General features: G+C 45.4%; 2 protein-coding genes across 2 annotated transcripts in view; both read left to right on the top strand.

The window, feature by feature from the left end:
- GSG1L (GSG1-like) overlaps window positions 1-7,792 on the top strand; it is a 62,227-nt gene extending 54,435 nt beyond the window's left edge. Inside the window, exon 7 of the mRNA XM_009324715.1 lies at window positions 7,770-7,792. Coding sequence (XP_009322990.1) covers window positions 7,770-7,792 — 23 coding nt within the window. The remainder of the gene's footprint in view (window positions 1-7,769) is intronic.
- A 466-nt stretch (window positions 7,793-8,258) lies between these two features.
- On the top strand, window positions 8,259-9,714 carry LOC103917549. Its single transcript, XM_009324714.1, has 2 exons — window positions 8,259-8,375; window positions 8,883-9,714. Exons 1-2 carry the CDS (start codon window positions 8,272-8,274, stop codon window positions 9,307-9,309), a joined length of 531 nt encoding a protein of 176 aa, XP_009322989.1. The 5' UTR covers window positions 8,259-8,271; the 3' UTR covers window positions 9,310-9,714.
- Window positions 9,715-11,292: the final 1,578 nt, after the last annotated feature.

Below are 11,292 nucleotides of genomic sequence, written 5' to 3'. Positions count from 1 at the left end.
TGACTCTCTGCTATTAAAATTTGGAAAACTCATAGCATTTTGTTGCCTCTGTCTTGCTGAGATGCCCATCTCAGCCACATACTCATGGAAGCTTGGTGTCCATAACCCTAATAACTGAGGATCCCGATCCCTCATCAGACCTGCTGGAACAGCTCTCCAGTCCCATGTCACTGCAGGTGGTCTCCCCACAGGCATGACAGTGCTAGCACTGCTCTCAAGCTTGGTTTGTCATCAGCTCACTTGGTAGCTCCTGCTCCTTGAAAATGTCACGTCAGTTATGGACCTTTCCACAGGCAGATCCACATCCTTCATTTTCACAGGCCTGAAAATGTCTATTAGTACAAAATTGATCTGGGTCATCTTTCCCAAGAAAATTCCCTACCTGCCGAGCTACTGGCTAGTGCTCAGATGTGCTTATTTCATTATGAAGACTGTCCAAAGGTCTTTGTTTCAAAGAACAAATAACAATTCTTGACATTAGGTGTTCCAAGGAATAGAAACAAGGCTCTATTGGTCCTACGCCCAGCCCTACCCCAGTACTTCAATGTAAGGGGCACATAGCTTACCTCCATAGGTGTGCTGACAGCGCTGTAAAAGCAAACGGCAAATTAGAAGTCAGGTATCAGGTTTAAAGAACAGTGGCCATTCTTCAATAATACATCAGCTGCAGCCTCACATCGGTTACCTACTGTAAAGAAATCGGATCAATTATAGTAAGTGATATGAGTGAAGTTCTGCTCTCAGATCACAGTCTACTTATGCATGCCACTTAACCTTCAGAATATTCATTATTCATGCTTATTGGGGAAGAAAAAACACTAGCTACTGCTGCTCAGGATGGCACAAACCCTCACAACCTTCAGAGGAAAGTCTCCTTCCTGGAACAAGCTCTGTAGCACATCAAGTCATAACTGGCCTGTCCCTGATCAGAGGATTCTCCTTAGCGTTGTTTCTAGCTTCACACACTCCCACTGTTCTTTGTCACATTGCCCATTTCTAGACATAGCTATTTCTTTGTTTGCACTGGACAATGAACACCATACTTTGGAGCTGTATTATGAGGCCCTGTTAGGGATAGGGCACAACAGACACATTAGAAAGTCACAAAACAGCCTGGACTCAGCCTTGTTATCACTGCAACTCTGTGCAGTGCCACTAAGCAAGAGAAGACAGCACAGAACAGTTATCCCGATCTTCTTTCAAAACTGCCTGATGGCCATCACTTTCTGTATCACTATAAATTGTCTGCAGTGGGGCCAAAGTCTCAAAAGATATTCACAGGGGCTGATGCCGTAAGACCGATGAATAGATTCAAGCTTTTCAGCCACACCACTAGCAAGAAATCAACTCAGCACAGTGTAGATTCAAAGACAATTCTCACCAGGACATATAGAGGAACCACAACCCCAAAAGAGTTAGGGAAGTCTCAGATGCAATTCCAGAGCTGCAGACTCACCTCAGCATTCGCAGGCAGGCAGACTTACCAAAAAAGCCAGGATCTGCCCATTGCAGGTAGATTGAACAACGGCACTGGAACCACTGGAATGTGCCTCCTCGCCTGGTCCAGGTACCTAGCTGATGGCATCGTACTGGGGATAGGTGCCAGCCTTCTACCAAACCAAACCTGCTTTTCTTTCCCCAGCACCAGGTCTGCTTTTTTTTTTCTAAGTGCATCTTTGTGGTTGCCAGTTAGTTGCAGATATCCAAACAAGCCCATTATATTATCTGCATAGGAAGTACCATGCAGTGTCGCAGCAAAAGCATCAGTGATGAGGCTTGCAACCCCCCGTGAGATAGGTAAGCATCGTAATTTGTACTGATAGAGAGACAAGCAGGCAGCAATAAGAAATGACATATCCAAGGTCACAAACGGTAGGTGCCCTAGTATTACCTTTCTACACGCTTTTCCTGCGGCTTGGGAGGTGGAGTGTCATGGAGTTTGGGTCTCTGAACCACAGTTTTCGGTCAGGTTCTGCACTAAAAAAAAAAATCGACCTCTATATGTGGTACGTAAACAAGGAGATACTAAATCCAAAAGCAGACGTTCAAGCCACAAAATATGTAGAGAAAACAGTAGTATGAACGTTTATTACTAACATTACTAATTAATATTAGTACTAATTATTATGTGTTTGTCTTGTGGCAGTGTCAGGTGCTTCAGGGACAGGGGCTGAGGCCTCTTGGTTTGGAGAGAAGACAGTGTTGCAGGGGGCTCACGGCCAGCAGAGAGTTGTTAATGGCAAGAGAACGACACAAGAAGTGCTTTGCTAAAGTCAGAGCAGCCACAAAGGTTACACTGGCCCTTTGGTTATCCAGGGGCCTGCCTGTATGAAAGAAGAGGGCACATCACCTAGAACAGACCAAGTCCTTGCCGTTGCTTGGTAAACTCACCACCTGCATTCCGCTAGCAGAGTAAATGCCGGCAGAGCATTCTGAACTCTTTCTGAACTCTTCACACAGAGGTGGTCCTGTACCAGTAGGACACAAGGAGGTATCATCAGATTGCTGCTTACTTCAACCAGCATTTCATTCCCTGGAGCACTTGTCAGCTGCCCTCGCTTAGAAATGCTCCAAGGCTGTTCTAATTTGAACCAAACAGCATACAAAAAAAAATATTGATTCATCCTCAGACATCGTGCTTTTTTCTGTCCTTCCACAAAGACAAAACAGGGCGTCTGGTCCTTGTTGAGAGGCAAGGATTTTTAGGGAGTGCTGCTGTATAGTGGAATGGTAAAAACCTTTAAATAAAAGAACAAGGCTGAGCAATCGTAGAAGACCAACACCAACTGGCCAGGTGGCTTTAGAAGAGAGGATATTAAAGGTTTGAGAACAGCCCAGGAGCAGTGTGAGAGCGCAGGTAGCACAAAGGGCCTTATGCCAGGCCAGGACCAGGGCAGTATCTCAGGTTCCTCTGTTAGCGAGACTAACTATCTGTTCTGAAAACTGATAAATTATAAATTTCATCAGAAGCTTGATTGCAGAGGAGTCTTGATCGGGGCAATGCAATATTCAGTCTTGACAATTCTACATTAAACCATTTAATGTCCATCACTAAATGGTAATTTTCCTTTAACAGGGTTTAAACTTGCCTAAGCTGGGCTAAGAACAGCACCAGGGAGCTCTAGCTGTAAATTGGCATCCTCTGCTCTCACCGAGCTGCCTTCCTGTGCAAACATATGGCACTGGCCCCTCTACATCTAATGTCTCCAATCATATTTTGTCCATACCAAACTTAGCATTTCCATTGCAAAGCTCTAAACACTCTCAATAGTCTATTTGCTGTCTTTTTTGACCTTGCAGATCTCATTGTTTTTTTTCAGGTGTGCAGGGCTGGGAGATCTCAATGCACCGGTTGTGCAGAGTCGCTACGTAAAAATGATAGAAGGAGAAGTTTCACATCAGGATTTTTTTCTGTAGTTGTGTAGTTCTTTATTACCAAGAAATGCTCACTGTTATTAGGCTCCAGACAGCATTTGTACCTGATTTCAGACATCTGTATGTCCGTGCCACCTCCACCTTCTCCTCCAGTCTTCTCCCACCACTAGGCATTAATATGATGAGCCTGCTGCTTAGATCAATGTGCCTGGGACCCACAGGGCAGGTGGGAGAGGTACGGATGATAGATGTAGAACAAGGGGTAAGAGAGAGGCGGGAGAAATGTCACAAAGGACAAGGAGGGACAGGTATGGTGGCAAAGACAAAGAGGAGACGGGTAGCTCACAAGAGCCAAGAGCTGAGCAGGAAACAGCATATTCTTACTGTCTGTGGCTAAAAGCCTTGGTTGTTATTTGAGGCAGATAAACCCAGGGTCCAGGATACCAGCTTTTCTCGTAGAAAGACTATTCAAAATTAATTCAGCGTTAAAAAAATAATATAGTCACTGTTTTGGCAGTGTGGACATTTTAGGAGGGTCACCTGACAAAGAGGAGGCCTCGAAAAAAATATTTTTATTCTCATATCATCACCCTGCAGGCATTTCCCCTGGGTCCATCCCACAGCTCCTCTACCATCCTCCCACCCCTGCTGTCTATAGTAAGATTTATGCAACCAGCCCCTCAGTGCTTCACTGTAAAGCATATTGTCATTTTTTTCTATTCAAACAAGATTATCAGAAGAACTCTAGATTTAACACATGGTGGAAATGATTCATAAAAAAAGAATATCCACTGTGTTTTCTTGGTTGCAAGTGCCACAGAAGGAAAGTGGTGCTGGATTTGCAGGCAACTTTCAAATGTCTCCAAATTGAGTGCTACGAAAAGTCTATTGCACAAGCTCAGCTGGAGAGGGCAAGGCACAGACGGCAGACAAGGTCACTCTGACAACGGGGAACATGCTTTATATGCTGAGCAGCACAGGGCTGGAAGAAGGCAGACAACAAGGGCTTGACGCATTTGAAGTGTCGCTCAAAGTTGAGTCAAGGTTTCTCCTTGTGGAGATACCTGACAGCTGCAATCACCTTCCTATTTCATGTCAGCATTGATTTCAGCTCCAGGTCTTGCAATTCTTCCTGTAATTTATTCAGTTCATAGTGATTCACTACATAAAAACAGTGGAAAAAAATCCCCTCAGATAAAGCACCATGGTTACAGATCTAAGATCCAGCCTCGCTATATTGAAAGCAATGGGAATTTCATTCCTTTCTTTAGGCAAACCCTTGCCCACTAGGAAACTCCAGAGTTACAGGTCTCAGTTCTGTCCTCATTTACCTCTGCTAAAATCCAGACTGACAGTTTGCTTTAACAAGCTTCAGACTGCTTCTTAAGCAACCAGCTCCTCTGCTTCTGAGGTAAGCATGATGATAAAAGTGAATTCAGTCCCATGCTTAGCACTGCAGCCAGTGAAAATTAAAGGGTGGAAAAGAAAAGCAAAAGAAAGTGATAGTTTATAAGACTTTTTTGTTTCCTCCAGTGCACAGGTGAATTGGAAACATTCCTTGTATAAATTTTGGTGAGATTAGTTACGAAATGTGTTTTCTGTCACTCTTTTAAATAGCATCTTTCAATAAACCATCTCCTACAGCTAATCCTGGATTTATGAAAAAAAAAAACCCCAACAACACAGAAACCCCAACCCCGTCCAACACTGCTAAAGATGTGAAATGAAGTATTTCAGGTTGTATATGCACCCAAATAGGCTTTCAGGTACTGTGCATATTATATTTCCCCCAGAATGTAGGTAGGGATTCTTGCTCACTTAATGTTCAGATAGTTTTACACTGCAAGATATTTGAGGACAAATAGTATAGTTTTAACAAAACAGTTACAACATGCATTTTTATTTTAGTTGCCTTAAAATGGGGTTTGCTCTTGTCAGAATAAGGGTTTTTTTTTATTTGCTACAGCAAAACGTATTTACTGAATGTGGGGTTTTGTAGTGAAGATTAAGGAAAGCCTGAGATTCGTCTCTGATTTAAATAACCAGTAATTTTGATTTGTGTTCCTTGTACCAGAAGATCACCCTTTTCCACTCCTCCTCTCGGTCCCAGAGCAGCCCATGAACCAACAGACAGCTCTCTCCCCATCTGCCTCGTCCCTGGGGCGGGGGGATGCACTCCTTCGGCCAGAAGCTCTGGCTCTAGATACTCACAGGTTTACCAGCTTTCTGAGTCTCTCTGGCGAGAAAAGAACAATCAGCTTCACCCGTGCCAAACCCCAACTTTCTGAACACCTCCACAGCATGACCAAACACGCTACAAGCCATCATTCCTTGCTTTCAGGAGAGACTGAGAAACAGCAACTCAATTTACAAAGGCAACACAACAAAGATGCCCAGCTCCAGACTACCTTCGCTCCCACAGCCCACTTTCCAAAGACTCTGACTTATGCAAAGAAAGAGAAGCCATCCATCTGAGCCAGAGGGCTGCAAGTAACACTGTTTTTCCTTTGAAAATCTTTTTATTTATGAGGGACTCTCCTGCAGCAGGCACTATAAAGTCAGTATGGAAGGGGACAGCCCAGAGCCTCCAATGGAAGAGCAGGATGGCGAGGTGGGACTCAGAGGGGGGAAAAGTGAAAGGAGAAAGGGAAACTGTGGGGGAAATAAGTTATTTTCATAGGCAGAATCACTGAATCACAAAATAACACAGGGTGGACAGGGCCTCTGGAGGTCTCTAGTCCAGTCCCTTTGTCACAGCATGTCCATTAGACCAGGCTGGATCAGGCTGCTTAGTTCCTTGTCCAGTTGCGTTCTGAATACCTCCAAGGATGGAGATCCCAATACCTCCCTTGGCTTCTGTCCCAGTGCTTGAACACCCTCAGGGTGAAAAAGCTTTTCCGTATATCTAGCTGGCAATTCTTGTGTTCCAGCCCTGTTCAGCCAGCTTATGAAAGCAAGGCACTTCTGGGGAAGGGTGCTCCCTCTGACATGTGTGTTCTTGTTTTCTCTCCTGCCTTTTATATAACTCACTTTGTGCTTCTTTTTTGGCTCTGTTTTTATGCAGTAGCTCTGTTACTGTCTGCTTTTCCAATTATAAAAACTCTAAATTTGATTTAAACCTGATAATTATGCTGTGATCTAGCAAAGGCCTTAATTAACCCTATATAGCCAATAGGTGTGAGGCATGCTCTTTAGGACCTTAAAAATTTGGCGTTTAATTGCCTCCAACACTGAGAAAGGTGCAGGGAGGTGGAGAAGTGACTATGTAGCTAATTCAAGCCACCAGTACTAACAGGACAGGACTTTGTGCACTAGATCTCATATAACCCATCCAGACCAGGATTTTCTTCTGTCTTCCACCACAAGAGGAATATGAATATACCAGATGCACAAGAAGACTCAGCTGGTCACTGGTATTGCTACAAAAGTTTGTCATGTCCTTTGGCTGTTAGAAATCCTGAATGATGATCTGCACAGCGGGTGTGTTTGTGTTCCCCTGCAAGGTCAAGGCATTTCTAGCTGCATTCGCTACCCATCAGGACAATTCCAGTCTACAGGGGTACATCTTCCTCTCTTGCCATCAGTCCTGCCAAACTAAGTAAGATTCAGCCATAGAAAAAAAAAACCATTGGGATCTCTCCTGCCTGGCAGCAGCCAGGAGAAAAGTACGGGAAACAATATTTGGGAGGCGCAGTGTGGCATCCCATGCAGCTGGCACTTCCAGCCACCTAAAAGAGCTGGTCAGCCCTGTACACAGTCTACAGCTTAGGGTGGGGGGAAGAAAAGTCCTTAACACACCGAGCTGTATAAAAGAAATGTCCTATAATGTCACCACAGGAACAATGATGTCATTCTGTGCTGCCCTTCTGTTTTTATCTTGCCTGTTTATTCATCCCTTAATTCGCTGAGTAACCACGCAGAGCTACCAGGAGACTAAAGCGTGTGGGTCCAAGGTGAAGGCAGGTCTTCACACTTTGCAGGGATGATCAAGGGCAGGTGCTGCGGCAACCTGCAAGCCAGGCTTTATCCTTTTGCGTTCTTACTGGAATTTTTCACATATGCCAGTAGCTTTCTTCCCTTCCTGTCCTTCCCCAGCACGAAATCCTTGGTTCTCGCAGAACTGTATGACTCTTGGGAAGGAGAACACTGATGTGCCAGTGATTATCACACTGATGATAGCTGACGAGCGCTTAGTTGGCACCAGGGAGGAACCGGTCCTGAATTTATGTGCCTTATTCTCAAACGCTTTGTTCTTGGTCATGAGAAGCAAATCAGCCTATGGGGAAATGCAATTATGGGAAACAGGCTTAAAATTGTCCCAAAATAGGCCTAAAATTGTCTTACAAGCCTTTAGCCCAGTCCAGAGGAAAAAGTGTGTGTTTGTCTTTCTTTAGGGCTTCACAACACCCAGCTCTAAATGTCACTAGCACGCGGAGGAACAGGAGTGACCATAATGCTCAGAAAATACCCCCATTCGCTACGTCAAGCTCTTCCAGTGACACATCAAGCAGCTCTTCACTTTCATCAGAACCGACCAGCCAGATCTCCATGGTTCAGGATCAAACCCTGCTGGACATTGCTTCCATCACTAGATTGGCCCCAGGAGAATCACCAAGCCCTCAGCCATTTGAGCAAAGAGATAAAAATTTAGCAATATCATGTTCCAGCCCATTCGGAGCAAGGACTATTCCAGCATCTTGCCCAGCCAGCCCCAGGCTCAGTCTAACACCCAGCTCAGCCAAGCCACAGCAATACTCTGACTCTTCTCCAGTCAGTCCAGGGATCAATGCAACTTCCTTCTACACCTTTTGTCCTCACACAGCACAAAACATACAAGCTTCAGCATCAGATCACACACTGACCCCAACCAGGAAAAGCACAAGGCCTCCAGCAACAATGACTCCTGAAGATAGTTCCCAGTCTCCTGGCTATTCTAAAACTGGATTAAAGAATACAGGAAAGGGTTTTGAATCAGATCTGGAAGATCCTGGTCATGAAAGGTATGTATCCAGACCACACACGTTTAAATACCCAAATGACTCAACTTGGTATAGGGTCATTAAGAGCCCCTCATAAAAAAAATTTATAGATATTTATTATTTAAATGTTCCCAGTGTTTGTTTTCCGGTAACTACCCTATGCTCCCACTAAACTCTGTTATCCAAGAAGGAAAATACCATGTTTTCCATACATTCATTTAGCTCTCCAGACCTCATTATAGGACCATCCCTGGGCCACGTCGTCAACCTCAGCTCCTCCAACAGGGCACAGTTTCAAGGTGCCTCACTTCCTTTCTAATGAGAAAGCACATCTCTCCCTATACTAGCAGAGAGAAACTCTGCTGTTACTACGAAGCCTGACAGATAAGAGCTGATATTCAGTGACATGGCCGGTATCTCCCTTCCCAAACCTCAGGCTCTGTGGTCCGACCCCACGCAAGCTGGGCTGATTTCACCCCTCTGAGCCTCTGAACTCCACACTGTGTCTGCCACTTCTTTCCTTGGCAGGAGATTTGTAACCGCGAAGGAATTCCAAGCCATGGAGAAAGAACTAGAAGATGTAAAAGAAGAACTGAAATGCCTGAAGTGGAAAGTGAGACACATTGGTGAGACTGTGCAGCCCCTGGCTGAAGACAGCAAGCGTTACAACGGCTATACCCTGACGGAGCTCAAGGCAATGGTGCAGTTTGAAGACGACCCTTACAAGGCTGCACACAAGATCCTAACTGCGCTCTTCAGCGATGTCTACTTGCTACAGCACTCAGTCACTGAACAGGCCTGCAACTCCCAATCTCTGCCCAAGCCCAAAATAGATCCAGAGCTGTACACAGTGTACTGTGACATTCTGAAAAGCATATTCCCTGGAATTAGCAGCCAGACCTTGAGGGAAGAGACACAACACGTGCAGAAAAGCACCCAGAAAGAAGTGCAATAACACCAGAGCCCACAAGATGTTCTGCAAAGTCAGAAGTCTGATGATTTTAGAGGACTGAACTGTGGGTACGTACTGTTGGTTGAGTCTATCCCTTTTAGGTATGAATCATCTGTAAAGATACTGGTGAGCTCTGAGCCCTTTATGCCACTTGCCCAATGAGACAGGATGGGAAGGCGTTCTGCATACTTCCTGCATTTTAGAAAAAAATTGCCCTCTTCGTGTCTCTTTCAATATATGGATGTTTCCTTGTTTCCAGCAACTACAAATGCTGAGAAAAGAATCCAGAGAAGGCATTGTGTGTCCAAGCAAGGGCCTTTCCCCGCCCCAAACAGACCAAGCAACCAACCAGCATCTGGGTAGTTTCTATTTTCTAGAGTATATCATTCATTAAATGACATTACTTGTTAGAAAATTGTGCCTGTTCTTTTTTTTTATTTTATTTTTTGTCTAAAAATGCTTTGCACATCAAATCAATTAACGATCATAACTTGACTACACACTGGAATGAGACCTGGGCATGCAGCAAACCACCCTCCCCTCCCTGCCCATCCGCATCCTGGGTTACATGAGAAGAAAACCAGGGCACAGAGGTCAGCAGCTGCAGTGCACCCAAGCAGGTCTCCATTGTAGATAACTGGGGGCCAGGGCATAAAAGTGTGCAATACGCCCCTAAATCAGCAACCCAACAGTGAAACAGGTAAAGGTCTGTGACCTCCATCTCTCCTAACTTGTGATAACAGAGCTGACAGAACAGCTCACGTGTCAACAGCTGTGCTTTGCCTTCCCATGACAAAGATGCTGGCTTTAAACTAAAGGGGGGTAGATTCAGACTAGATATAAGGAAGAAATTTTTTCCGCTGAGGGTGGTGAAGCACCGGCACAGGTTGCCCAGAGAGGTGGTGGATGCCCCATCCCTGGAAACATTCCAGGTCAGGTTGGATGGGGCTCTGAGCAACCTGATCTAGTTGAAGATGTCCCTGCTTATTGCAGGGGGGTGGGACTAGATGACCTTTAGGGGTCCCTTCCAACCCAAACTATTCTATGATTGTATGATTCTACAAAAGACTGGCCCCTTGCAAAGGTCCTACAAGGTGATCGCTGCTAGGGAGCCTGCCCCAAGGAAAAGGAGGCTGCTGTCATGGAGGACACAGAGGAAAATGGCCCTGGAGCTCCTTCCCTCCGTCTGGGACCCAGCAAAGTGCAATGGATGAACAGCAGTTTGTCCATCAGGTTCTGCTCACAGGGCTGGCCTTGTAGCCAGTTTTGTAACGATCTGGTGAGGGTGGAGGGATGTCCTTGTGCCATTTTGCTCAGGACCGATGGGCAATACTGTTTCCCTACCTACTGGTTCACCACCCACCCCACCCCCCCTTGCAAAGAGCCGTTGACACTTCCCTGGTCTCAATGTGACAAATACATCAAAAACCCAGAACACGTCTGTCCTGCACACTGCTGCTGCTCCCTGCCAGGCCATTGAGGATGGCAAGATGAGCAAAAGGTAACCTGTGAGTTCGGCCTACCTTTCCCTGTGCTGGGATATTATTCACTTCTTAAGGTTATTTCAAAAACAACAGGGAGGAAGAGGCGGGGGGAGGGGGGGGAGATTAAAAAAGAATAAATAAAAGCAGACCATTCCTTGTGTCACCACAGTTCCAGACATCTTTGGAGGATGGGAGGGGGCAGTACACTCCAAGGACATGCTCTGTACCTTCTGGGATCTTCTGCATAAGGATTTTGGGGATGTTCTGACATTTGTATGAGAGATCCTACTTGTCTTTCAGCATGATGTATCTATACTGTTCTCTGCCGGGCTTACGAATACATTTTTTAAAGCTCCTTGTTATTAGCAATTTATTTTATTTACAAGCTGATGTGCAGACACAGGCACAGCACTTTGCCCATGTAGCCGCCTCTCTGTACCACACTACAGCCAAGATCTACAGCCACACCTGACAAGTTGCCAGGTAGCTACCGAGGGTTGTG

The sequence above is a fragment of the Pygoscelis adeliae genome, unplaced genomic scaffold (assembly GCF_000699105.1).
Source record: "Pygoscelis adeliae isolate BGI_AS28 unplaced genomic scaffold, ASM69910v1 Scaffold85, whole genome shotgun sequence".
NCBI lineage: Eukaryota > Metazoa > Chordata > Aves > Sphenisciformes > Spheniscidae > Pygoscelis > Pygoscelis adeliae.
The sequence above is the reverse complement of the archived record's forward strand: the minus strand, read 5'-3'. Positions and strand labels throughout refer to the sequence as shown.